The sequence below is a fragment of the Pelodiscus sinensis genome, chromosome 8, assembly GCF_052426305.1.
Source record: "Pelodiscus sinensis isolate ZL-2025 chromosome 8, ASM5242630v1, whole genome shotgun sequence".
Lineage (NCBI taxonomy): Eukaryota > Metazoa > Chordata > Testudines > Trionychidae > Pelodiscus > Pelodiscus sinensis.
Genome location: NC_143059.1, coordinates 3,261,410 through 3,289,166, shown reverse-complemented (window position 1 = coordinate 3,289,166; position 27,757 = coordinate 3,261,410). Strand labels below are relative to the sequence as shown.

At 64.3% G+C, this 27,757-nt stretch overlaps 1 protein-coding gene across 1 annotated transcript; it reads left to right on the top strand.

The window, feature by feature from the left end:
* The first annotated feature begins 373 nt into the window (after window positions 1–373).
* On the top strand, window positions 374–17,642 carry LOC102462979 (2-hydroxyacylsphingosine 1-beta-galactosyltransferase-like). The gene is made up of 7 exons (XM_075934545.2): window positions 374–527; window positions 8,061–8,128; window positions 8,561–9,405; window positions 14,979–15,118; window positions 15,231–15,307; window positions 15,560–15,779; window positions 16,825–17,642. Exons 3-7 carry the CDS (start codon window positions 8,563–8,565, stop codon window positions 17,138–17,140), a joined length of 1,596 nt encoding a protein of 531 aa, XP_075790660.2. The 5' UTR covers window positions 374–527; window positions 8,061–8,128; window positions 8,561–8,562; the 3' UTR covers window positions 17,141–17,642.
* Window positions 17,643–27,757: the final 10,115 nt, after the last annotated feature.

Below are 27,757 nucleotides of genomic sequence, written 5' to 3'. Positions count from 1 at the left end.
TCGCTGCGCTGGGGCAAGCGGGGTGCGGCCGGCTTGGGCCTCTGGCTGGGCAGGCTGGAGAACCGGGCGCCCCTGCTGCGGAGGGGCAGAAAGGTGGGTCTGTGCCCCGGGGGGCTCCTTTGCCTGCAGCAGAGCAGGCAGCCCGAGGTGTTGCCTGGCCCCCCCGGGGGCTGTTTCCCCACAGCCTGCAGGCCGGTTTGGACTCCTGCTGTGCGACCCCCCCCCCCAGCCGCGTGGGAGGGGGCTGCCCTGCGGAACGGGCTGCCAGGGAGCGGGGTTACCCCGACAGCAGCGCGGCTGCAGCTTTGCCGGCGACTGGAGCTGCCGCCCCGGGCGGGGCCCGCTTGCCAATGGGAGCCGGGCGTGTGGGCCGGGAGGCGGGCCCCGCCGGCCCGGCTGAAAGGGGAGCGGGCGGCCCCGGCCCGCAGCTGCCGCCTGGCTGCGCCCCGCTCCTCACCTGCCCCGGCCGGCCCGAGGGAAGGGCCGCCGGGACCCCGCCAGCGCCGCGGCCCTTTGGAGACGCGCAGGTGGGTGAGCGGCGCTGCGCGCTGGGCCGGACCCCCCTGGGGGGCGCAAACGGGCGAGCGCCTTGGCCCCAGCCCGGACCCTCCCCGGCCGCAGCGCGGCGCCCAGCCCGGACCCTCCCCGGCCGCATCAAGGCGCCCAGCCCGGACCCTCCCCGGCCGCAGCGCGGCGCCCAGCCCGGACCCTCCCCGGCCGCAGCGCGGCGCCCAGCCCGGACCCTCCCCGGCCGCAGCGAGGCGCCCAGCCCGGACCCTCCCCGCCCGTCGCGGCGCCCAGCCCGGACCCTCCCCGGCCGCAGCGCGGTGCCCAGCCCGGACCCTCCCCGGCCGCAGCGCGGTGCCCAGCCCGGACCCTCCCCGGCCGCAGCGAGGCGCCCAGCCCGGACCCTCCCCGGCCGCAGCGAGGCGCCCAGCCCGGACCCTCCCCGGCCGCAGCGCGGTGCCCAGCCCGGACCCTCCCCGGCCGCAGCGAGGCGCCCAGCCCGGACCCTCCCCGGCCGCAGCGCGGTGCCCAGCCCGGACCCTCCCCGGCCGCAGCGCGGCGCCCAGCCCGGACCCTCCCCGGCCGCGGGGAGCGCTGCAGGGGACACACGTGCGCGCTGGCCCGTCGAGTAACGCGGCCGGCGGCGCCCCCTGGCTGGGCAGCGCTGTCCGGCTGCCAGGGCCCGCCCCGTCCGCGCTCCCCTTTGCTGGGGGGCGGGCGAGCTGCGCTCTCGTGGCGCTGCGGGGAACCAGCCCGGTCTGCGGCTAGTCCTGTTCTGCAAGCCTGGCCCTGGAATGTCGCCCCGCTGCTGCCGAGGGGCCGGGGCAGCGCCCTCCTCCCAGCGCGCAGAAGGGGATTCTGTCCTTTATTTCTATCTGCACGTGTCCCCAGGCGGCCTCTGCCTGCACGGGGGGCTGGGGTAAAGCTGGGCACCTCCCCACAGATGACTGGGGTGAGCTTGGTGCAGTTGTCCCTGGGCCAGTGTTTCTGCAGCCTTGTGAGAGTCTCAGATTGGCCCCTCGCGATTATCCCCAACTTCTTCAATGCACAATTCTCCATGTGAAGTGCCAGGTTTCTAATCAGGCACATGACTGGGAACGCTCTGGCCCTTGGTTATCTCAACCTCAATAGGTACAGGAGCGGGGTGTGGTGTAGGAACCTAGTCCTAGATGGCTAGGCTAGGCAGCCTGGTTTCTTTTCTGGGAAGATAGACGCCTTGCCTAGCTAGCTCTGTAAACTGTAGTTGTGAATTGTATTCTTAAAATTCACAGATTGAGTAAAACTAAACACCCTAACACGTGAATGTCACAATCGGCCTCGCCTGTGACAAATATTCATGCACTAAATTTAACTTTTTGTAAAAAAGTAGTCAGAAAAATACTGTTAAAATTCCGACTGACACTCTGCTAGGCCCTGATCCTGCGAAACTTTGTCTGGGAATAGTCTCGTCAATGTCAGTGGACCTAAACGCCTACATGAGTCTTTTATAGGAGCCAGGCCTTAAAATGTGAACAGCTATTCACACACTTTCTTCTTCTGTAATTGACTCAGCTCTACTAAATAGGATTAGGTCTTTATCTTCCATAGGGTACCTCCAGGGACAGTGGCTCCCTATTCCGTCCCTTTCTCCTTCCCGTTGGCTGATTAGCTCAGCAGTCTTGAATAGGTCTTTCTGAGACCCAGAATCAACAGCTTAACTAACATTCAGCTATACCTCCTGCTGCCCCAGTGTTGTAACTCTGTCCAGAGCAATCCAGCTTGTCTGGCAAGTGAAATGCTTTATAAATCCCCAGTGCGTCCTACTTGCGGTTTCACAACCTGGTCAGGTGTTTAATGACTTTTTTCCGAACACACTGTGTTACTGCAGAGAGGAGCTGTAATTACGGGGCAGTAATTAATAGGGTAGCTTCTTTCCTTTGCTGGAGCTGGGTGCTCCGGGATCTCCTTAGGTCATCGTGAAAGTTATTGTTAGTGATCTGGTAATGTAAGTTCTTGCGCCCTAGCATGCATTTCAGCTATGCATGGCTGAGCTTTCCGAGTTTTCTGTTCACTTGGGTTCTATCGAGGTGTGTTTTCAAGGCTTTTGTCCCTTGTTTCTCTTTTTGTCTCTTGTATCCCAGCTGGTTGGTCATTTAATCCCCTTTCTTCCCAGGCTGCAGCGTGATGGTTGGGGTTATTCCGTGTGACAGGGTGTTAATTTGTGCGTGGCTGCGTAGTGCTGGGAGAGTTGTGTGGGTGGCAAATGAGGGTGTGTGCTGCAGTGTGCGTGTGTGTTTGGAGTTGTCTGCTGGTTGGAGGGGGGTGTGGGTGGCTGTTGATTTGTGTCGAGGGGTTGTGCGGGGAGAATTGATCTGTGTGGATTGCGCTATCCAACGTCCCTCACACAGCCAATGGCCTTTTACCTGCGGCGAGCTTGGCAACTTTTGGCATGTGGCCCATCAGGGTAACCCTCTGGTGGACCACCAGCAGCTGGTTTGCATTGACCATCCGTAGGCCCCGCCCTCTCGCAGGTCCCAGTGGCTTGGTTTGCCCTTCCTGGCCAATGGGAGCTGCGGGGACCATGCTGCCTTGCGCCCCACCAGCGGATTATCCTGTTGGCCACGTGCCAAAGGTTGCTGACCCCAATCTAGGCGCTGGGGCTGCGTGCCACATGCATGCCATTTGCAAAGCAAAAGTAGCCCCGAGTCCGAGACTGCGAAACCCAGCGACGTTCATCCTCTGAATCAGAAGAGCTCTCGGCCCCGCCTGTAGCTGCTTCCCTCCTTTGGTGCTGGTTCTACGGGCGTTTTAGGCTTTTGAACGGCATGAGGAAGGCCCGCCGGCTTGGATCCAAGGCTCGGGGTTCCCCTCCCCCCCAGCATTGGGAACACTGCACCAGCATCGCCCAGACCCTGCACCCTCCTCCTGCCCACACCCCTGCACCGGTAGCCCACTCCTGCACCTACCACCCTCCCAGGCCCCCCAGCTCACTCCTGCACCCCCTCCCACCCACACTGCCCCCCCACACGCACTCAGACTCCCTGCCCCATGCCTGCTTCCCAGCAGCCCCTTCCCACACACTGAACCTCTCATTTTTGGCCCCACCCCAGAACCTAGGGAGGCCCACAATCTATTAGGCCAGGGCCCCCAAAGCTCTGGGGCGGAGTGTCTTTCTGCTTCTGAGTCGGGGGCCGCCTCAGTGAGCTGTTTTGTTTTGACTTTGCTTCCCATTTTTGCGTGGTCCCCCACCTGATTTTTCTGAGGGCCAGCAGCCCCCAACCCAGAAAAGATTCCCCGCCCCTGCTTTGGAAGACCCTCAGAGTGACCTTCCTGGGATGTTGTATCGATTCTCTCCACTGCTTCACGCGGTTCCCTGTTCTGCCTGGGGAAATGACTGTTTCTGTGAGTGTGGCGTTCAAATCTCTCCCCCCGCTGCCAGGATGAATCTCGCCTTGCTGGAGTTCTTTGTAGAGCATGCTACGGGAGCGTGGCTTCGCGTTTCTCCTAGGAATCTCGTAAAGATAGTGCCACTGACGGGGCGACTAAGCCGGCCTTGTAAAACGATGGCCCGCAACCACGGCCGCGAAAGTCCAGAGAAATATAAACCCCCATTCGTTCCCAAAGTGGCCGGGTTAGATTTTCCCGCCGGAGAACGAGTTGGAAGCGGTCATTTGTCTCGAAGGCTTTTTGCGAAAGTTTCCTCTTGGTTCCAGAAGCACCGGTGGGAAATGAAAAATGCGCCTTTTGCCCTGTTTAGGCAAGAGACTTACCCGCATTGCTTCAGCTTCTGCAAACCCGCGGCAGCTGCCCTTGTGACTTTCTCAAGGCCCAGTCACCGAACCTTTGATTAGCAAGCTGCTGGAAGCGGCTGCAGTTGCTCTTTCTGGCTCCAACTAGAGGGAAGCAGCAAACACTGATTCCCCACTCAGGTAAGAGCCTCTGGCACCCAGGAGTCCTCCCTCCTCCTGGCTCCAGGTGAGCCACAGCTGGGCTGCGGCATTCAGATGCCGGGCTGCTTAAATAAGGAAACCAACAGGAGAAATCTCATTCCTGCTCTGGAGAAGAGTTGGTGCGAGAGCAGCCTGCGGCCAAGAGAAATTCTTCCCGACTTTCCATCCGCACGGACCTCAGCCGGGATTCCTGGTGCGGAGGAACTAGACATTAAGGTGGGTGGGGGGCGGGTTTTGCAAGGAGCAGGAAAGGGCTTGAATCTACATCTGGCAAGGGAAATCTGCGTCTGGGTGTTGGAGTCAATAAACCTCAGAGCGAGCGTCTCTGGAATTCTTCCTTTTGGCCGAGGAGAACTAGCATGGGGAGGGGCGCTTCCTCCCACAGAACCTGGAGGAGACGGGAGCAGGGAATCTTCTAAGGGCTCTCCTCCCAGCCAAGAGTCAGAAACATGAACCGAGCCAACAGCTTTCATGCCAACAAAGCAAGCTGACTGCCAGGGCCCTGCCCATCGCTTGGCGAGAACTGGCTTGGCAAAATCTTCAACTTTCCTACAGGCTGTGCAAAGACACAGGGAAGCCAGAACCTGCTTGGAACCAGAAGGAAAACCCTTGTTCTGTATCCAAAGTCTAAAGGAGCCTTATTTTGCTTTGTAGTTTGCTTAGGTTCTTGGAGAGGCTGCACTTTAAAAGGCTTAGTAAATCAAGGCAGAGCCAAATAGGTTCCCAGTTTGAACATCGTTCTGGGATGTATCAGCAGGAGCGTGGAGAGACACGAGAAGTAATTCTTCCATCCGTTCTGCGCCGATAAGGCCTCAGCTGGAGTTCTGTGGTCAGTTGTGGGTACTGCATTTTGGGAAAGATGTGGGCAAACAGGAGAAAGTTCGGAGGAGAGCAGTAAAAATGAGGAAAGGTCTCGGAAACCGAACCTGTGAGGGAAGACTGAAAAAACGGGGCTTGTTAAGTCTGGGGAGGAGAAGGGATGCGGGGGAAAGTACATAAACGGCTGTTAGAGAGAGGAGAGAGAAAGTTGCTCTTATCCACTGAGGACTGGACAAGAAGCAACGGGCTTAAATAGCAGCGAGGGAGGTTTAGGTTGGATGTTAGGAAAAGCTTCCTAATTACCAGGGTGGTGAAGCACTGGAATAAATTACCTAGGGAGGTTGTGGAACCTCCATCTCCGGAGATATTTAAGAGCAGGTTGGACAGACACCTGTCAGGGAAGGTCCGGAGCAGTGTTTCTCAACCTTTTTTTTAAAATAAAGTACCCCTTTAAAAACAAGCTATACGTGCCCTCAGTACCTACAGTTTTCAGACACACTTTTTTTTTCTACCATTGCAACACATTTGTTGAAACAACTTAATCGTAGCCAGGCGGGTGATGAAATTTTTGGGTGTAAAAAGTACAAAAATAATAAAGCGCTGTGAAACGTAAAACAAAAATTCAGTTTTCTCCAAATTTCAGTTGTTGACGTACCCCCCAGACGTCTCTCGAGTACCCCGAAGGTATTCGTGCCACTGGTTGAGAAACACTGGGTAGAGAGAATTCTTAGCCCTGCCTCAGTAGGGAACCTGCTCCGCGTGACCTGCTAGGGTCCCGTCCTACGATTCTATGGACTTCCTGGTGGGGGGAGTGTCAAGTGCAGTAGCATCCCCTGGTCTAGGTTCCCTTCTTCCTTTAAATGTTGTAGCTGGTCAAGCTAGCGCAGTATTGGGCTGACACAGGAGGGCCCAGCCCCCTTCTGCAGACACGCTGCCCGCCGCCCGTTTCTGCAGGGATCCGGATTCGTTGATTAGACGTGTCCTGTGCAGACCAGCACCAGGCCAGAGATGTAGCGAGTACAAAGGGGAGTAAAGACGCAAACCAAACCTCCTGGTCGTCGTTTGCAACTTCCAATACAGATCTGACGTCTGGGCAGCCTCTCCTGCTGCCTTCCTCCTTGACGCCGCCGGCCTTCGCCTTCTGATCTCTGCCCTGTGTGCGCTGTCGGGTCTGAACCTGATGGTCAAACCCCTTCGTACCAGGCCAGTGCCAGGAGACGCTCCCGGTCAGGATGGGAAAATACCAGGGATGGGCGAGACGGGAGCAGCCAGTGGGAATCTCGCTGGCGTCCCATGTACACCAAGGCGTGGTCCTGCGGTGGTCAGCGCCCGGGAAGGAACACAGGCGGCTGGACAGGCAGGGACCGTGTCCGAGACTCGGGTCAGAAGGGACCCAGCTGGTTGGCTCGCCTGGCGTGTGGGCACCGTAGGCCAAGAATGGGCCCCTGGCCCCGAGTGGGGTCCCTGACCGCAATGCTCGTCGCTGCTACCTCCCCGCCAGCCTGCGCGGAGCGTGGCGGGGGGGGTCTTTCCTGCGTGATTTGGTTTCGTTCCCTTGGAAGCTGCCCCCTTCCCCCGGCCTTCCCCGTCGGGCCGCACCGGCCAGGGCGGCGGGTCGGGCCCCCACTGGGTGAGCTGCTGTCTGCTATTGCACCCGCCTCCGCGGGGGAGGGCGGCTGGTCGGGGGCCGTGGCGCCCCTGGAGTGCGCTGCGGGGGCTGCGGCGCAGCGGGCTGCCCCTAGGGGGCGGGCTGCGGCTCCACCAGACGTCCCTGCCGGCGGCAGGCTGGGTCCAGGCCGGAGCGGAGTGAATCCGGATTAGCAGAGCCAGCTACGGGCCCCGCTGCGGCCTCTCCGGGGCCAGCTAGAGCGTGGGGGTGTGCGGGGGGGAGCAGGGGGGTGCTTGGGCCGGGTCTGGGGAGTCCTGGGCCTGGAGGGAAAACAGGGGGGGTGTGGGGCGGAGACAGCTGGAGAAGGGGCGGGGCTCTTTCCCCAGACCCCTCCCCTCCGGATCCCCTCCCCGGCTCTGACGGGGTCCGGTCTGGCCGCCCAGCCCGGGATGGCGGGGATGCTGCAGCCACGCCTGGGGGGGAGCGGTTCCATCGCGGCCGGGAGCCTGGCCTCAAACCGGCCTCTGGCCCTAACCCGGGTCCCTGGCGGGGGGGGCCGTCCTCTGCGTGGGGAGCGGGGCTGTGGCGGGGTTTGGGGGAGGGCGGAGGAGCGTCAGGCTGGCAGGACTCGGGAGGCTCCCCCCAGGCCTCGCTGGGTGAGGGGGGCGATGGCTGAGCCGCTGGCTGCGGGGACAGGCGAGGCAGGACCCCCCACATGGGGGACGTGGGCACAGCAGAGCCTGGCTCAGCGACGGCCCCTCCGCGGGCGTTGACGTGTATCTTTGGGGGCGCCCGAGGCGGCTCGTCCCCACCTCGCAGCCATGTCGGGAGAGCCGGCGGCCCCAGGACTATTGGCCTGTCTATGGCGGGTGCCTGGTTTGAATGGCAGCTCCCCGCCTGCTACGCCCCCTTGGCCTGTTATCTGCCTGCGCCTCGGGACACCCAGCCTCCCTGCGCGCTCGCCAGCCCTTCCACCGCGCGGCCGTACCCGCCCCCCCAGACTCTGCCCGGAAGACACCCCCAGCGCTTACAGGTCCTTCTCCTTCTTCCCGTGCGAGCTGGGAGGGGCCGGGCCCCTGACCCCTTCCCGGTTTTCTGTGGGGGAGTCGGGGCGGAGGGCAGGGCTGGCTCCGTTTGCGGGGGAGGTGATGCTACGCGGGAACGTTGCTGACTCTCGGTCGTTCTCCCTCCTGCAGCGCTGCCCACGGGTCTGCAGCCGGCCCTGCTGGAGAGGAGACCCCCCCCGCTGTTCGATAACGTGCAGGTGAGTGGGGAGGAGGTTGGGGGTGGGGGTCTCCTCTCAGTCCCTGGCCCAGCTCCATGGGGCAGCCCGTCCTCAGCCTTTTCCACGGGCCTGTCCACGCGCCCCGCTATCCTTTTCGCCTTCCGGCTGGGGGGCTGGCGCGAGCCCCCCTCCTGCAACGGCTCCACGCCCGTCTGCATCCTCTTCCTTCCCCTCCTCCACGCAAGCATTTAATTTTCCCCAGTGTGATTTTGCCCTCCCTCCTTCCCCGTCACTTGCGTCTGTGGCCTGATTCCCGGTGCTGCTGTGGCTCTCCGAAGCCTGAGCCCTATTAAACATGACGTTGTTGGTGGAGAGTCTCCATCAGTAGGTGGAGGCACCTTCCCCCCGCCCCCGAGACAGTCTGGGACCTGCCGTGGGCCGGTCGGTAACTGCCCGTATCTCTCCCGGCAGCCATGGCGATGAGGCTGCTGCCGTGCGCCGTGGCGGTCCTCCTCCTGGCGGCCACCCTGCGTCTGCACAGCTGCCGCGGCGCCAAGGTGCTGGTGATGCCCACCATCGTCTTCGACAGCCACCTGCGGGTGTTCGTGCGGGTGGCGGAAGCGCTGAACGACCGGGGTCACGAGGCCGTGCTGCTCCTGCACGAGGGCCGGGAATCCGAGCCCGTCCCACCAGGCCTGCGCGTGCAAACGTACAAGGGGATCTTCAGCACGGAGAGCGCGGACGCCTGGGTGCAGGAGAAGATCCGGGGAGTCTTCCAGGGGAAGAAGACCTCCCTGGAGATCTTCTCCTTCCTGGAGAAGTACTTGGAAAACTGCGACCTGGTGCTGGGGGACACAGCCCTCCTGCAGCGGCTCTGGGGGGAAGGCTTTGACTTGTTCGTGGTAGACCCCAACGAGATGTGTGGCTTCATCCTGGCCCACCTCCTTGGCGTCAAGTACGCCGTGATCTCCACCGGCTTCTGGTACCCGGCCGAGATCGGCGCCACGGCGCCGGTGGCCTACGTCCCGGAGTTCAACTCCCTGATGACGGACAGGATGGGGCTGACGGGCCGGGCGTGGAATCTCCTGGTCTACGTGATCACCCGCATGGCTACCAAGCTGCTCATCCTGCCCAAGTTCGACCACCTCATGGAGAAACACGGGGTGGAGCCGCGCACGTCCATGCTGGAGCTCGTCCACGGGACCAGCCTCTTCTTCCTGTGCAACGACGTGGTGCTGGACTTTCCCCGGCCCACGCTGCCCCACGTCGTTTTCACTGGCGGCATCCTCGCGGAGCCCGAGAAGCCCCTTCCCGCGGTGAGTCCAGGCTGCTGGCTCGGGCGCTCGGAGGTTAAGGTCTCTGCTCCTGCCTGCAATCAGAGATGGGTCCAGGGATCCTCTTCCCAGGAGGAACCCGACTGGCACTACGGAGCCTCACAACCGGCTGGGAAACTTGTACGGCTGCTCTCTGCAGGCCCAAGTGTGTGTACCGGGGGGAAGATGCAGGGTGGGGTCCCCCTCCCTCATCGGGAGCCGGAAGCTCTGTGCTGGCAATATGGCCCCTAGAACGCCCTGGGAAAAGCCCAGTGTTGGCGTCTCCTCTCTGTTTTCTTCTTGCTCACCAGGTTCCCCCGGCTCCGTAAGGGAGTCTCCTCTGAACACGAGTCCCCGGGCTCCTGCTCGCTCTGATCCCGTGTCGAGTGGGCGCCCTTCGCGCCAGCCCTGTCCATGCTGCGAGTAGCTGGTGGCTCGCTGGACGCCTCCCTGCCCTGGTCGCTCCCTCTGCAGCGCCTGGCGCCGGATGGGCGGGTCCTCGGTTTCACTTGTGCTACCCCGGTTCTCTCCCGTGGGGTCCAGGGAGCCAACAAGCTGGCCAGGTCCCTGGGCACTGTGTGCAGTGAGGGGGCGGTTCCATGCTCCTGGAAGGGGCGGGGCCTCAGGAGTAAGGGGTGGGGCTAGGGCAGCCAGGCCCCAGTGTGCCCCGGTGCCCCTCGGCCGGCATTCGGAGCCCCTTAAATTGCCAGGCCCCAGGGCAGTTGCCCCCCCCAAAGGGCAGGCCTGCATGGGGTTGGGCAGCCCTGACTCCCTGCAGGTGGAGTAGTGCCCCGGGGCTCTGTCTACACTAGGGCTCCCCCAGCAGGGCCGTTCCCCTCACGCCTTAGCACAGGCCTTGTCGGCGTTGCTGTGTGAGGAGGCTGGAGGTGACGTTTTCCAAAGGTGGCCAATGGGGGTTGCCCCGCCCCCTTTGAAAGCCTTCCCCTGAGCCCCTCCGTGTCCGAACACACACAGGGACCCGGAGGGGGCCAGGAGGAAGAGAGAAGAGTCGGGGGCAAGCCAGAGCCATCGGGTGAGGGGAAACTAGTTCCATGGGTTTGCTCCGGCAGCCCCGCAGGGAGCCAGCGGGCTGAATTCCCCTTGCCACAGAATCCGAAGGGGAGGTGTGCACATGCACAGCCCTTGGGCAGCCTGGAAGTCCTGTGCCCGGGAGCACTGGGGTGGTTGGTAGGAGGGGCGCTGAGGCCGGAAACCCAGTGTTTGGTGGCTGGTGGTTGCTAGCCAAGCCGGGGGTAAGGCCGCACTGGCCAGGAGACAGACGAGCTTGTGACGGACCGGGCGGGAGCAGTAGCCAAGCCGGGGGTATGGCCGCACTGGCCGGGAGACGGACGAGCTTGTGACGGACCGGGCGGGAGCAGTACCCAAGCCGGGGGTATGGCCGCACTGGCCAGGAGACGGACGAGCTTGTGACGGACCGGGCGGGAGCAGTAGCCAAGCCGGGGGTACGGCCGCACTGGCCAGGAGACGGACGAGCTTGTGACGGACCGGGCGGGAGCAGTAGCCAAGCTGGGGGTACGGCCACACTGGCCGGGAGACAGACAAGCTTGTGACGGACCGGGCGGGAGCAGTAGCCAAGCCGGGGGTACGGCCGCACTGGCCAGGAGACAGACGAGCTTGTGACGGACCGGGCGGGAGCAGTACCCAAGCCGGGGGTACGGCCGCACTGGCCAGGAGACGGACGAGCTTGTGACGGACCGGGCGGGAGCAGTACCCAAGCCGGGGGTATGGCCGCACTGGCCAGGAGACGGACGAGCTTGTGACGGACCGGGCGGGAGCAGTAGCCAAGCTGGGGGTACGGCCACACTGGCCGGGAGACAGACAAGCTTGTGACGGACCGGGCGGGAGCAGTAGCCAAGCCGGGGGTACGGCCGCACTGGCCGGGAGACAGACAAGCTTGTGACGGACCGGGCGGGAGCAGTAGCCAAGCCGGGGTACGGCCGCACTGGCCGGGAGACGGACGAGCTTGTGACGGACCGGGCGGGAGCAGTAGCCAAGCCGGGGTACGGCCGCACTGGCCAGGAGACGGACGAGCTTGTGACGGACCGGGCGGGAGCAGTAGCCAAGCCGGGGTACGGCCGCACTGGCCAGGAGACGGACGAGCTTGTGACGGACCGGGCGGGAGCAGTAGCCAAGCCGGGGTACGGCCGCACTGGCCAGGAGACGGACGAGCTTGTGACGGACCGGGCGGGAGCAGTAGCCAAGCCGGGGGTACGGCCGCACTGGCCGGGAGACGGACGAGCTTGTGACGGACCGGGCGGGAGCAGTAGCCAAGCCGGGGGTACGGCCGCACTGGCCAGGAGACGGACGAGCTTGTGACGGACCGGGCGGGAGCAGTAGCCAAGCCGGGGTACGGCCGCACTGGCCAGGAGACAGACGAGCTTGTGACGGACCGGGCGGGAGCAGTAGCCAAGCCGGGGTACGGCCGCACTGGCCGGGAGACGGACGAGCTTGTGACGGACCGGGCGGGAGCAGTAGCCAAGCCGGGGTACGGCCGCACTGGCCAGGAGACGGACGAGCTTGTGACGGACCGGGCGGGAGCAGTAGCCAAGCCGGGGTACGGCCGCACTGGCCAGGAGACAGACGAGCTTGTGACGGACCGGGCGGGAGCAGTAGCCAAGCCGGGGGTACGGCCGCACTGGCCAGGAGACGGACGAGCTTGTGACGGACCGGGCGGGAGCAGTAGCCAAGCCGGGGTACGGCCGCACTGGCCAGGAGACGGACGAGCTTGTGACGGACCGGGCGGGAGCAGTAGCCAAGCCGGGGTACGGCCGCACTGGCCAGGAGACGGACGAGCTTGTGACGGACCGGGCGGGAGCAGTAGCCAAGCCGGGGGTACGGCCGCACTGGCCGGGAGACGGACGAGCTTGTGACGGACCGGGCGGGAGCAGTAGCCAAGCCGGGGGTACGGCCGCACTGGCCAGGAGACGGACGAGCTTGTGACGGACCGGGCGGGAGCAGTAGCCAAGCCGGGGTACGGCCGCACTGGCCAGGAGACAGACGAGCTTGTGACGGACCGGGCGGGAGCAGTAGCCAAGCCGGGGGTACGGCCGCACTGGCCAGGAGACGGACGAGCTTGTGACGGACTGGGCGGGAGCAGTAGCCAAGCCGGGGTACGGCCGCACTGGCCAGGAGACAGACGAGCTTGTGACGGACCGGGCGGGAGCAGTAGCCAAGCCGGGGGTACGGCCGCACTGGCCAGGAGACGGACGAGCTTGTGACGGACCGGGCGGGAGCAGTAGCCAAGCCGGGGGTACGGCCGCACTGGCCAGGAGACAGACGAGCTTGTGACGGACCGGGCGGGAGCAGTACCCAAGCCGGGGGTACGGCCACACTGGCCAGGAGACGGACGAGCTTGTGACGGACCGGGCGGGAGCAGTAGCCAAGCCGGGGTACGGCCGCACTGGCCAGGAGACAGACGAGCTTGTGACGGACCGGGCGGGAGCAGTAGCCAAGCCGGGGTACGGCCGCACTGGCCGGGAGACGGACGAGCTTGTGACGGACCGGGCGGGAGCAGTAGCCAAGCCGGGGTACGGCCGCACTGGCCGGGAGACGGACGAGCTTGTGACGGACCGGGCGGGAGCAGTAGCCAAGCCGGGGGTAAGGCCGCACTGGTCAGGAGACAGACGAGCTTGTGACGGACCGGGCGGGAGCAGTAGCCAAGCCGGGGTACGGCCGCACTGGCCAGGAGACGGACGAGCTTGTGACGGACCGGGCGGGAGCAGTAGCCAAGCCGGGGTACGGCCGCACTGGCCAGGAGACGGACGAGCTTGTGACGGACCGGGCGGGAGCAGTAGCCAAGCCGGGGTACGGCCGCACTGGCCAGGAGACGGACGAGCTTGTGACGGACCGGGCGGGAGCAGTAGCCAAGCCGGGGTACGGCCGCACTGGCCAGGAGACGGACGAGCTTGTGACGGACCGGGCGGGAGCAGTAGCCAAGCCGGGGTACGGCCGCACTGGCCAGGAGACGGACGAGCTTGTGACGGACCGGGCGGGAGCAGTAGCCAAGCCGGGGGTACGGCCGCACTGGCCGGGAGACAGACGAGCTTGTGACGGACCGGGCGGGAGCAGTAGCCAAGCCGGGGGTACGGCCGCACTGGCCAGGAGACGGACGAGCTTGTGACGGACCGGGCGGGAGCAGTAGCCAACCTGGGGGTACGGCCGCACTGGCCAGGAGACGGACGAGCTTGTGACGGACCGGGCGGGAGCAGTAGCCAAGCCGGGGGTAAGGCCGCACTGGCCGGGAGACGGACGCGCTTGTGACGGACCGGGCGGGAGCAGTAGCCAAGCCGGGGGTACGGCCGCACTGGCCGGGAGACGGACGAGCTTGTGACGGACCGGGCGGGAGCAGTAGCCAAGCCGGGGTACGGCCGCACTGGCCAGGAGACGGACGAGCTTGTGACGGACCGGGCGGGAGCAGTAGCCAAGCCGGGGGTACGGCCGCACTGGCCAGGAGACGGACGAGCTTGTGACGGACCGGGCGGGAGCAGTAGCCAAGCCGGGGGTACGGCCGCACTGGCCAGGAGACGGACGCGCTTGTGACGGACCGGGCGGGAGCAGTAGCCAAGCTGGGGGTACGGCCACACTGGCCAGGAGACGGACGAGCTTGTGACGGACCGGGCGGGAGCAGTAGCCAAGCCGGGGGTACGGCCGCACTGGCCGGGAGACGGACGAGCTTGTGACGGACCGGGCGGGAGCAGTAGCCAAGCCGGGGGTAAGGCCGCACTGGCCAGGAGACGGACGAGCTTGTGACGGACCGGGCGGGAGCAGTAGCCAAGCCGGGGTACGGCCGCACTGGCCAGGAGACGGACGAGCTTGTGACGGACCGGGCGGGAGCAGTAGCCTCCCCAGGAATTGAAATTAGGGGCGTGTTTGAATTTACAAGGGGGGTGTCAGGGCCGATGAGGGGTGACACTGTGGGGGTGAAGGTGGGCTGTATGGCACCATAGTTCACAAAACTGGGGGGGTTGGAGAAATTCGGGGGGTATACGCCCCCATGGAGGGGGTGTAGGGAAATCCCTGGGAGGAAGGACGGTCAGTTAGCCAGAAGTAGCCCTGCAGGATGGGCCCCTCGGATGGAGAAAATCCCAATGCGGCTGGGATTTGTCCTGGGCTGCCTCTAGGCCCTGCCTCCGGGGCTCGCTTCACATCTGCGTCTGGCTCCGGCGTCCTTTGTGGGGCCCAGTTCTCCTCCCGGGCCTGCCGGCTTCCTAGGAAAGGCCACGTCTTCGTTCCTGGCCAGGCCCAGGCCTTCCCCCCCCCCCCGGCTAGCGGCCCCAGGCTCTGCTCCCGCCGCTCAGAGCGGCCTTGTGGAACGAGCTCTCTTGGCCGCTCCCGGCACCCGCGGGGGGGCTGACCAGCGTCCAGGTCACGTGGCTGTTGCCTGGCAGAGCGCTGAGCCGAAAGCACCGCCGCAGTGAAGCCCCCTGGTGTGGTGCTCGGTGGGGAAGGGGATCGTCCCAGGCCACAGGGCTCCCCATGGGGCTCGGGGAAAGCGGAAGCTCTGCCGGCGCCGAGGGGCGAGGCTGTGGGGCCCAGCTGTGTGCGCTCGCTTGCAGGGCCTGCGCCTCTGGGTGGAAGCGGCCGATGCCGGCGTCGTCGTGGTCTCCTTCGGCATTGGGATCCGCGCGCTCCCGGGCGACTTGGTGGAGAAGATGGCCGGGGCGTTCGCGCGCCTGCCGCAGAGGGTCGTGTGGAGGTGAGTGGGGGCCGGTCTCTCCGGAGCGGCTCCTGGGGGGAGCTGGGTTCCCAGGCAAGGTTCCGGCGCAGCCCGGTTCCCCTCGGCTTCCCGTCTCTGTCTTTTCTGCCAGGTACTTTGGCCAGAAGCCGCCTAACCTGGGTGAGAACACGCTCATGTTGGAGTGGCTGCCCCAGAACGACCTGCTGGGTAAGACGACGACCTGTCATTCAGGGGGTTGCGCACAGTCGGAGCAAAGGCAACGCCACTGCCGTGTGCGTCTAGGCCTGTCGCCCCGGGCGACCGCCGCCTGGCCTGGTGAAACGTCCCCTGCTCCGTCGGGCGCTGGCCTGCACACCCGCGTGGCAGGAGACCTGGGGCCTGCGAGGGCCCCGGGCAGCCAGCGTCTGTATGGAGAAGGCCTGGCAAACTGGAGCGTCACCTTCCCGTCTGCCTCCTCAGGTCACCCCAACGTGAAAGCCTTCGTCAGCCACTGCGGGATGAACGGCATCTTCGAGGCCATCTACCACGGCGTGCCGGTGGTGGGCTTCCCCTTCTACGGGGACCAGTTCGACATCATGACGAGAGTCCAGGCCAAGGGCATGGGGATCCTCATGGACTGGAGCCGAGTGAGCGAAGAGGCCCTGTACCAGGCGGTGGTCACCGTCCTCGCCGAGCCCAGGTGAGCTGGCAGCATGCCGGCGTGGGGGGCTCCCGCACAGCTGGCTGCGCCCCCTATGGGGAGCCCGTCCCAGTCGGCTCAGACGGAGGGTCTGCCGGGGCGGCGCTTGCTTGGCTGGACGTGCCAGTGGCCTCTGGTTTTCCGACTGAGTCCCCAGAGCCGCCCGCGTGCGCAGGGAAGGGGACACGAAGCTGGTTTTGTTTGGGTTTCGTTAACAGCAAAATTCCCTTGGCGCTGTGCAACCTCCCCTCTCCATAGCAGCGTGTGCTGGGGGCCGGCGAGACCCGCTGTGCCCTCCCCTGGCCCCCTGCTTGGCCTTGTCCAGACTCCCTCTGTGGGGGGAGGTATCGCTCAGTGGTTTGAGCGTTGGCCTGCTAAACCCAGGGTTGGCAGTTCAATCCCTGAGGAAGCAATGTAGGGATCTGAGGCAACTCTGTCAGGGATGGGGCCTGGTCCTGCCGTGAGGGCCGGGGACTGGACTCGACCTCTCAAAGTCCCCTCCAGCCCTATGGGAGGGTGGAGGGTTAAATAGGAAGCCCCACGCTGGGGGGCCCACACGTACTGGGGATGAGTCGCCGTCTGTTTTCAAGGCCCTGGGCCAGCGGGTGACTTCTGGGCGGCGCCGGCGAGACGCTCGAAGGGGGCCTGGCGGGAACCTGCATTAGAACCACTTCCCCGGGCCCGTCCCTCAAGGGACTAAGCGCTCTCAGCGCCAGTGACGCCCTGGGGCTTGGCGCTGTGCAGGGTCGGACCCAGAGTCAGAAAAGTGTCTGGCGCTAGGTTTGTTATGGGGCCACCTAGGTGCTCCCCCCCCCCGCCTCGGATGTGAGAATCCAGCCACGTCTGATGGTGAGGCCTGGTGGAAAGATTCGGTCTCTGGAACGGCGCCGACGGTGCTTGGGGGATGTAGGATACGGCTCCGGAGAAATGCCTGGTTCCTGGCCGGCTTCGGGCCCAGCAGGAGTTGGAAGGGGCCCCGGGAAGAGGCTGTGGAATGACGTTGTGTCACTCCGGCTAATTTGCTTTTTTGCGTCTCCTCCTGCAGCTACGAGAGAGCAGCCAAGCAGATCTCGGCTCTGCACCGCGACACGCCCATGCCCGCGCTGAACCGCACGGTGTACTGGCTGGAATACGTCCTGCGCCACGACGGGGCGCCGTACCTCCGCCCGGCCGTCTACGACCTCGCCTTCCACGAGTACTTCTGCCTGGACATCCTGGCGCTCTTCCTGCTCGGCCTGGCCGCCGCCGCCTACGCCCTGGCCAGGGCCGCCGGCTGGTGCTGGGGGAAGAGGGCCGGCCCCGTGCATCGGAGCAGCCGCTGTGTGAACGGCCACGTGCCAGAGGGGAAGAAGGAGCAGTAGCAGCGCTGTGCTCGGGACGCATCCCCCCTTCAGCAAAACAGACTCCAGGGGACCCCCGCGCCGGCCCGGCGCACACAGCCCCCCGCGTGGCCCTCGGCCTGGTGCTGCTCCGTGGCGAGGGGACAGGCCCGGGCGGGGCCGTGGCTCCAGGCGGGGGTACAGGCATTTGGCCAGGACCACGGGGCACGAGTAGGGAGGGTTCTGGGGAGGAACGTGGGCTCGTTTTTCTGCATGTTGGTTTAGATACCGGTGTTACCCTTCTGGCTTGCTGGGGTCAGGCCTGGGGCCGTCCCTGTTTCTCCACCATGGCGCTCAGGACTCCTTTGGGTGCAGCCGGCTCGGAGCTGTGAAGGGGGTGGGGAAGGGCACCCAACAGGTGGTTTAAAAATCGGGCTTAGTTTGAAACTTCTCGGGCAGGCGTTCTAGCTGCTTCCCTGGGGCCCGGCGTGCTCGGCAGGCGCCGTGCTAACGTGTTTTGTAATAAACTCTCCTCTTGCCTCCAGCAGTGGGTTTTGGTCTGCGGGGGGGCGCCTCCTTCGCGGCGGCATTGGCACTAGCGGGGCTTGCTCAAAGCCAGCTGCGCTGGGCCCTCGCCTTCTGCTGCGCACGCCTCTGCCGTCTCCTCTCCCTGCCATCCGGCGCGCCCGGCTGCCTCCTTCTCGGCCATCGCCCGCCCCCACCCCTTAGCCAGGCCTCGCGCTCTGGCCACCTGGGCCACCAGTTAGCCTGCCTGCGGGGCCGGGGAGGAGTGTGTGAGAGCAGTTGGCCAGACGGGGGGGCCGAGTCCAGCTGCATTAAAATCAGAGCTCGTGAATGTCAAAAATGAACGTTGGCGAGGAAGCCAGGCCCGGGACGTGCCGGGGCCTGTCTGCTCCCGCCCCGCGGGTGCGGTATGGAGGCTGCGCCAAGGACCAAGTGCCTGCAGCCAGCAGGGTGTGCAGCGGCAAGCCAAGGCCACACCCGGCTTGGGCTGATGATCCACCTGCCGCCACGTGGCAGAGGCCTGGGCCGTGGCGGGTTGGGCGGCGGCTGGGCTGAGGCTGCCTGGCTCTTGCAGCAGCTGGCCCATTATCCCGGGCCACGGCTGCCAGGTGTTGCTGGACCCATTCGCGCTTGGCCTTGCGGGGGCGGGGAGCTGGTGTAAGTGGGGGTGGGGGGAGGCCGTGGGACAGCACCAGCCTGCCCTGTGGGTCCGGGACGGAAGCAGGACGTGGCTGCTGAATGGGCAGGAGTCTTGGGGGCTCCGTGGCTGGCTGGTTGCCCGTCCTTCCGGGGCCACTCGTGTTCAGGCCTGACCAGAGCCCCGCATGCAGCTTGCAGATCCCAGCCCCTTCCTCGCAGCCTGGCCTCGTGGAGGGGGAGGGAGAAGCAAGAGCAGGCCCAAGCCGGCATCCCGGCCGTCCCCTGCCCTGCTCCGGCCGGCCCCTGGGCGCTGTCTGCTTCGGAGGGGCCTTGGGCTTGTTCCTGGACGGGCTGCCCGGGCGCCACCGGCTGTGTCCTGGGGCAGCCCTTGGGCCCCGCTGGTGGGGCGAAGGGGGGGGGCAGGGCAGCCCTTGGGCCCCGCTGGTGGGGCGAAGGGGGGGGGCAGGGCAGCCCTTGGGCCCCGCTGGTGGGGCGAAGGGGGGGGGGGCGGGGCAGCCCTTGGGCCCCGCTGGTGGGGCGAAGGGGGGGGCGGGGCAGCCCTTGGGCCCCGCTGGTGGGGCGAAGGGGGGGGGGCGGGGCAGCCCTTGGGCCCCGCTGGTGGGGCGAAGGGGGGGGCGGGGCAGCCCTTGGGCCCCGCTGGTGGGGCGAAGGGGGGGGGGGCGGGGCAGCCCTTGGGCCCCGCTGGTGGGGCGAAGGGGGGGGCGGGGCAGCCCTTGGGCCCCGCTGGTGGGGCGAAGGGGGGGGGGCGGGGCAGCCCTTGGGCCCCGCTGGTGGGGCGAAGGGGGGGGGGCAGGGCAGCCCTTGGGCCCCGCTGGTGGGGCGAAGGGGGGGGGCAGGGCAGCCCTTGGGCCCTGCTGGTGGGGCGAAGGGGGGTGGCAGGGCAGCCCTTGGGCCCCGCTGGTGGGGCGAAGGGGGGGGCAGGGCAGGCCCCGAGCAGGAGGGGCCGGAGGCGGACGAGCCCGCTCAGCCGGGCGCCGAGGGCTGGGAGAGCCCCGCACCCTGGCCAAGGGGAGCCAGAGAAAAGGCCTCGCTGGCTTCTCCAAAGCTGCGTAACGAGTTCCCCCACGTGCCTGCCAGGGCCGCCTGAGTCACTGCGCCCCCAGGGCTGGGCGAGCGCGGGCACGGTGGGAAGAGGCTTCGCCCGGCTCCTCGGCCCCCCCGGGCGCAGCGCCAGGGCTGGGAGAGAGCGCCCCCTGTGGGCACCATAGGCACTACAGGAGTGAGCGCCAGGGTGGGCGCTGCCGTGGACCGTGGCTGGCGTGGAGCACGTGGGCTGGGCCAGGCAGGGGAAGTGCCCGTTTCCCACAGCGGGTACAAGGGCAACGTGCTTGCCCCGAAGGCTCTCTGGGTGCCTTGCACGGAGGTAGGCCCGGACCCCGCGTGGAATGGTGCCCTCCTCCGTGCAAGGCCTCGTGCTCTTGTGCACCCAGCCAGGGCTGTGTGTTGTGGGGGCCCCTGCTGAAGGGGGCTGGAGACAGGCCTCCCCATTTCTCCCAGGGATGGAGCGGGAGGCGCCACTGGAGCCGGGCATGGGGGCTGCGCCCCACCCCGCTGCCTTCGGCCCAGCCCGGCGGGGCCCTGGACCAGCGTGCAGTGGGGAGATGGGGAGCGTTCTTGCCAAATGCCTCCGCAGGGATCCGGGGCGGGGTGAGTCCAGGGCAGGACGGGGCCGGCTTTTCCGGTTCCACCCGCCCGGCCAGCTTCTCAGCACCTCGCCCAGCCGTGAGGAAAGGGGCCGGGGCCCAGAGAGCGGCTGGGAAAGTGGATGTGGGAAGGAGCCGCTGCCGGGCCTCGGGCGGCCGAGTGGGCCACTGCTCCCGGCGCTCGGCCTCGCCCTGGCAGGGCAGCCGCGTTCTGGCTCCTCTGCCCCCTGCCGCTTGCAGGGCCGACGCCAGGCTCCGGCTCCCGGCTCTAGGGCCTGGGGCTTGCTGGAGCGTTGGCCCTTCCCGCAGGGGGCAGAGGCCTGCAGCTTCTCGCCCTGCCCCCCCCCCCCCCGCCCCCTAGGGATCCCTGCAGCCCCGCACGGCTCTCTTCTGTGTGCAGGCAGCAGCAGCTATGCCACGGCCAAGGCCTCGCTGCGTCGGGCGCCTGGCTTGCTGCAGCCGGGGCACTAGGGGCTCGGGCCGGGCGGCTAGCGGCGCTCGCTGTGGACGAGCCGGGGCGGGCGGGTGGCAACAACTAGAAGTGGCAGCCCCTCCCCCGGGAACAGTACCTGGAGGGGGTGCCGCTTGCCTGGGTCTGTGCCCGGTAGAGCTGGGGCTGGGAGTCGAGACCCCACAGGTGGGGGTGGCCTGGGCTGAGCGGCACCCTGCATGCAAGGCTAGCAGCCACGCGGGACCCGGAGCCGGACGTGGAGCCCCCAGGGAATAGCAGGGGCAGTGCCAGGACCCTGCGTATGGGGCTAGCAGCCACGCGAGATCCAGAGCCAGACGTGGAGCCCCCAGGGAATAACAGGGCCAGTTCCAGGACCCTGCGTATGGGGCTAGCAGCCACGCGGGACCCGGAGCCGGATGCAAAGCCCCCGGGGACAGGTCCTAGCAGCCAGAACTCTGGGCAACAGCAGCATGTGGGATGCCCAAGACCTCTTCTCTGCACCTGTGCCCCAGCTGCAATACGGCACCTGAGTGTAACTAAAACCCCCCCTCCCCCCACGCACACACACTTGCTTGGAAGCGCTCCTTGTTCAGAGCAGCGCGCCGGGGCCTGCACGTGGCGGCTGATGTGTCTCCCACCCGGGATTACTGTAAACCCAGCATTAGAGGCTGCTTGTGAAACCTGGAGTCGGTGCAGGTGCGGCTGCCCCTGCCCTGGCGTCAGGCTGCCGTGAAACCTCCCCGCTGGAGCCTGGTATCCACGTGGGGCGAGCCGAGCCGAGCCACGGCGGGGCAGCACCCCAGGCTGGAGTCAGGTGGCGCCAGCTTCCTCCAGCATGAGGGGGCAGCGGGGTGCTAGCCGCTCACGCACTCTCCACTTCCGCCTGCAGACTCCAGCCCCTGCTCACTGGGCCCCCAGGGCATCCCAGCTCCTCTGTTCCCAAAGGAATCGCCCCGGCAGCGAGCCACGTGGAAACAACCCCAGACCAGGAACGGGCCTGCCCTTGTTCACTGGCCCCGTAGCGCCTCGATACCTGCCCAGCAGTTCAGCCGTGGGCAGCATTTGGGGGCCCCCCGGACCTACGTGGCTCCAGCCTTTCCCGAAGCTGGGCCGTCCCGAGGCAGGGGCCCTGCTCCGCCTGTGTCTCTGCTCGCCTCGCTAGCCTGTCTTCCTTCCCGCTGCCCCGTGGTCCGGAGGCTTTTCCAGTGACTTCCCTGCGTTGGAGCAAGGTGAGCGATGGAGCCACGCTGGTTACACGGCCGGTGGTAACGGCTCCCTCCTCCTGGCACGGTGCTTCACCGAGCCCTGGGCTTCCCGCGCCTCTCCCTTCTCCTCCAGGACCAGAAGGGCCTCGTTTTTAATACGGCGACGTGGCTCCTTAAGGACCACGCTGCCCGCCTCTCGCACGGAGAGGTATCGGTAAGTTCCTGGTGTCCCGTGGAGACCTGCCATGCGGCCCGCCAGGGCTCAATGCCCTTACCAGGTGCATGAGGTGCAGCGAGTTTGTCAGGGCTGCGACAGTTGTTTGCAAAGGCAAGCGAGCCCTGGGCCAGCGGGCCCCCGTGAGCAGCCGTGTTCCACGTCGTCTCTGTCCGGGCTCCCAGGTGCAAGTCTGACTCTCTGCGGAAGGCACGGTCCACCCCGTCTTCCTGGCACCGGGCCTTACGCCCTTTTCCCACCCTAACCCGCATACACGTCGCCGGCCCGGCCCCACCTCCGAGACCTTTCTGTTCCCCACCCCCACTCTGCCACTAGGTGGCGTTGCCTCCTCGAAAACCGGTGTGAGCGTGAGCGGGCGTGAGCTCACACCTGTCCTGAGACCCGGCACGAAGCTCTAACAGCCAGGGGAAACGGTCCCTTTCTCCAGCCTGGTCTCCGCGGGGGCAAGCCAAGCCTCTTTGGGGTTGTCCCACCAGCAGGACAGCGGCTCTGTTTCATTGGGGCTACAACGTACAAAAATGGCCCCAGACCTCGGCCCGTGGTCCCCCTCCTCCCGCCAGCCCAGTGCAGAACTACCATTATGTTTCTGCCTCAGTTTCCCTACTGAATTTTCAGTAAGGTCAACGAGGCTTCTAAACAGTGAAGAACTATTGACCCACCCGTGGCATGTAAAGGAGCTCTCTCTGTTGCTGGAAGTCTCCAGGCTTCACCCCAGACTCAGCATCTCCCAGCCTGCCCTGCCTGGCAGCTTTGCAGTCTCTCTTTGTGTCCTGGGGACTGTTCTTTTCCCCAGGAGCCTTTGCTCTCCAGGGACACACCACTGAAAAGGGTTTCCTTCCCTGCTCCCTCCAGGAGCCAGTGACAGGCCTTCGGTGGCTGGGCAGCCTAGTGGCTAGATCGTTGGGTAGGGGCTGTAAGTGGACCATCCCTCCTTTCCCCTCCTTTCCCGGCCCAGAGAGCTGGGTCACTCTCACTCCTAAACAGGGGGATGGATCTTGCTCCCAGCCGTGGGGCGTGAGGATCAGGACCCGTTGGCCTGAGTTGCTCCCTATGTAAGACCTTTAGTGTGGGGCATGGCTCCGCTAGTCCACTTTCCCCACGGCTGGGCTTGTCTGCAGGGGGAGACTTACCAGCCTCCGATGTGGCCTGTGTGGAACTTCCCAGGCTTTTAAAAAGTAACCTGGAAAAATGCCTTGTGGCATCCCATGGACACCACATGATCCATCAGCTGGCCTGGAACTTTCAGCGCCACGGCCCGGAGCTCCGCCTCCTGAGGCCACGGCAGCGTTTCCCGTGGTGGCAGGTCTGTGGACCAGCCACTGGAGGGGACGAGACACTTTGCCAGGGGAGGGGAGGTCACTGATCTCCTGACAGCAGAGGAATGGTGAGTCTCGGGGGTGGGGGCTGCCTGCCAGGCTCTGGAGAAGTGCTCTAGTGATCAGACCTGACTGCAAGGCTCCTTCCAGCCTGCTCTTGTCCCTGTCCCTTCTCCTCCCCGCCCCACTGGCTCCTAGTCCCTCCCCCCAGCCTCCTTCTCCCAGGCCTCTACTCGGCTAAGCTGCAAGGCCCCGAGTGACTCTCTGCTTGGTCAAACAGGCAACACTAACGAGGTTCCTGTTACTTCTTCCCTTGCCCAGGCTGGCTGCTCTTCCCATATCAAGAGCAGGCCACGACGGGTGGGGACTCCACTCGGCCGGAAGCTGCAGCGTTAGCTCTCTCCAGCGATGGATATTGACTAACTGAAGCCCTTTGAGTCTGCTCCTACACCCAGTCAAGGTGCAGAAACCTAACCGTGCCCCGAGGCAAAGCTAAGCAATCACCGTATAAGATCACAGGTCAGAATGTCCCACAGCTCCAGGCGGGGCCAGGAGCCCGGCATGACTCCGAATAGCTGACAGAGCAGGCGAGAGTCGTTAAGGAACGGGGTGATACCTGCGGCTCGGCTCTCGCTTCACTGTCCGGTTCTCTGAGGGTCGAAGCAACATGTGGGACGAGGACCGGGAGGGTTACTCTGATCTTGGTTGTGCGGCGCCACGTGGCTTTAGAACTATGTGAGTGCTGTCCTCTGCGGAAGGAGCATATTGGTCCCGCAGAGGAATAAGGGACTTAATATATTGGACTGTCCGAGAGTAGGCTGGGCAGAACAGACCATGGACAGGGCCGGGGGATGGAATCCAGGACGGGGGGTGTGTTGGGGTCACCCGGCTGTGTAACCAACGCTGGCAGGAGCCAGATGTGACGCGCAGGTGACCGCTACCCCCACACAATCCAGATGTGCCTTTCATGCTGGTGAGAGGTGGGGACTGCTACAGTAAGGTGTTAGGTTGCGAGAGGCTTTAACTGCCCCTTCCTGCTTCTCCATGTAGGAACTAATGATACGGCCAAGAATGACCTCGAGCGGGTCACAGCAGATGATGTAGTGCTGGGAAGAAGGACCAAGGAATTGGAAGCGCAAGTGGTGTCGGAGAGAGGGCCTTGGTTTCTTCGACCATGGGACTCTGTTCCGGGCACAAGGATTGATAGGAAGAGATGGGATCCACCTAACCACGAGAAGAAAGAGCATCTTTGCAGGCAGGCTTGCAAACCTACCGAGGAGGGCTTTAAACTAGGCTCATCGGGGGATGGTGACCAAAGCCCTGAAGTAAGTGGGAAAGTCGGATCCTGGGAAGAAACACAAGGAGGAATGAGCAACAAAGGAGGCCCCCGACTCGAATGGAGAAGGCAGGGTGATCAGCTGGCTATCGGAAGTGTTTTGTACACCGATGCGAGAAGCCTGGGAAACAGGAAGAATTAGAAGCCCTGGCCCAGTTGAAGAACTACGATTTGATTGGAATAACGGGAAAGGAATAGTGGAGGAGGTCCAGGTTGGATATTAGGGAAAACTATTTCCCGAGGAGGGTGGGGAAGCACTGGGCTGGGTTCCCTAGGGAGGGGGTGGAATCTCTGGAGGGTGTTTAAGTCTCGGCTTGACACAGCCCTGGCTGGGTTGATTGAGTTGGATTGGTCCTGCCTAGAGCAGGGGGCTGGACTCGATGCCTCCTGAGGTCTCTTCCAGCTCTCTGGTTCTCTGAGTGCCACTCACTGTCTGGACTGCACTCTGCTATGTCGCCGTGGGGACGTCGCCCACCGTGCTGTCTGCCCTTAGAGGCACAATTTCCACAGCCAGTCCTTGTAGCGTAAGACGCGGCTGCAGAGCCTGGAATTTGAGCCTTCAGGTTTGTGCAACCAGTTGGGCAGAGACCGGGCTGTTGGTCCATCGGAGGGCGATTGGAGGGGCGGCGCCGCCCACGCCGTGGCAGAACATTCTTGCTTTGGCAGCATCATTTGGTTCCGCGGGTGTCGACTGCTTGCTCAGGCGAGCAACGGGGCATTTGTGCTCCACTCCCCCCGACTCTACAGTGGCTTAAAGAGCTCCTCCCCCAGAGCCTCGAGCTCGTGGGCGTTTTGGGTTTCACCAACACCGCTTCACGGACTCTGATGGGGAAGCTGAAAGACGCACCTGCCTTGCACAGCTACCCAACCACAGTCCTGCGCCTGCCGGCACGCGAGGCAGAGAGAGACACAGCGACAGCCCACGGCAGGCGTCTCCCCGCCGCCCTCTGGGCCTAGCTCGGCATCCTCGAAGGAGCCCTACCCATGTGTCTCGCCCGCCGCCAGTTCCTTCCTCCTCTGGTCTGGCCGTTAGACAGGGCCTGTGTGCTACATGAGCATGTCGGTTTCTGCTCAGCCTCCCTCGGTCCCTGCTGAGATCTCTGTGGCAGGTCCCACCACAAAGCACATGCCTGCGGCGTCACGGAGCGACAAGCAAGCGCACACCTGCGGTGCCACGGAACAGCAAGCGAGCTCACGCCTGAGGCACCATGGAGCAGCAAGCGAGTGCATGCCTGCCAAGGAAAAGCAAGCGAGCGCACGCCTGCCAAGGAAAAGCAAGCGAGTGCATGCCTGCCAAGGAAAAGCAAGCGAGCGCACGCCTGTGGCGCCACGGAACGGCAAGCGAGCTCACGCCTGAGGCACCACGGAGCAGCAAGCGAGTGCACGCCTGCGGCGCCAAGGAAAAGCAAGCGAGCGCACGCCTGCAGCGCCATGGAACAGCAAGTGAACGCAAGCCTGCTTCTTCTTTGCCCTTAGCTCCTATGGGAGCATAGGCCATCAACAATTTCTTTCCAAGCCTGAGCGCACGCCGGCAGCGCCGTGGAACGACAGCCATTTCCAGCTAGCAGGCCGCTGCGCAGGCTGCAGGGCCCCAGCTCGGCAGCCACAGCAAAGCCATGTCAGCGGCGGGAAGAATCCCAGGTTCTCGCGGCTCACACGCTGAAACGCTCCTGCCACCCTTCGCTCCCAGCACAGCCCCAGGTGCTGAGATCCGCTGGCCGCTTTCCCAGCTGCCTTGGGCTCTAAGGCCGGGCGTGGGAGGCTTTATCTGCAGCTCTCAAAGTGCTTGACAAGGGCGTGGGGCTGGTTTACAACCCCATCCACTGGCGCGGCAAAGTGCTTTCTGAAGGCGTGGCCGTCCTGTGCTGTGTTGCGCCGGGAGCCGGGCGGGTGAGAGCTGCTCGGGCATTCCCGGTCAGTCGCCGAGGCCCGTGGGTGAGTACGGTTTTTTGGGGGCGGGGCCTGTGCAGTCGTCAAGGGCTGCTAATGCGGTTTGGAGTCTTAACCGGGGCATGCTCCAGCTTCAGAGAGAGGCCCCGGGGCGCGCGGTTCCGTGTGGGATTTCCAAAGGCTCCATCGCCGGGTCCCGGGGCCGTGGGACCTGCCAGATGTCCAGTCCCAGGTGCGGAGCCAGCCTCCGAATGGGACGCGCTGGCTTCTTGCGCGAGCTGCCCGGCGCTGTGCTCCGTCTGCCCCATGCTGGCGCCCATCGGGCCTGACCCATTTTAGCCGGATTTGAAATGTCAGAAACTTAAGCAACTCAGATGGCCTGGGGGGAGGGGGGGAGCCGCCCTAGCTATGCTTCTGCCCATGCTGCTTAACTCCCAGTGCTCCGCATGCCGGCTCATTGAGGAAATGCCTCGTAACTGGGCAGTAAACACTCGCCATTCCTCCCCTAAGACCGCCTTTTTCCCACTCCATGCACGCTGTCTGGGCACGAAGGGCCTCCCAGAACGGCTGCTCCCTTTCCACTCCGGTAACAAAACTCCTGCCTGGCTAGCCACAAGCAGCGTCCGCAGCAACAGTGCAACAGTTCTTGAGGCTCGTGCTCCGCCCGGACTGCACCGCAGCTGTCAGTGAGCACGTCTCTGGTCTGTTAGCCTCTCCGCTTCTTTTGTTTGCCTGCACTAATGTAATCCGGCAGCTGCTGGTAATTTCTGGAGCTTTCCCTTCAAGCAGGGAGCAAGGCCAAGCCCAGGGAGGAAGAACAAACTCCAGGTTTGCGCCTGCATGGTGATGGCTGTTTTCAGCAAACTGCCCCGATGGGTCATGCAGGCAAGGGAAGGCGTTGCCTTTCCAAAACTGCCCACACTCCTTCCAGAACAGAAATAAGCTCACTGAGATATTGACAGACTTTCTAGAAGCGGTGGAATATAATTTGGTGGATTGGCTTATATCCCTCTCCCTTCCTCTTTTTCTGTTGTTTCCTTCCCTCTATTCGTCTCTTATTTTTCTTATCTTATTTATGTCTCCTGGATTTCATTTTGTGTGTAAAAGTTCACATTGTTTTAGCATCATATGGTAAGTTCTGCCGTAGTGTTTGGGTTTCCTTCTTTTTTATTGTATTAGAATAACCTTTACAAGCAAGCTTTGCAGACGCATTGAAATAGAAACCCAACGAGAGTGTTACTGTGTGACACTTCCAGAATGTGAAGATAGTTTGTTAGGATCCACCTTAAAACATCAGTTTCTAACTTAACTTTTTAGGCCCAAATTTCTTGTCCTGTTCTGGCTGTCGTATGCCATTCTCTTCTCCCACTCTGCCTGTGACTAGAGCCGGTGCAAGAG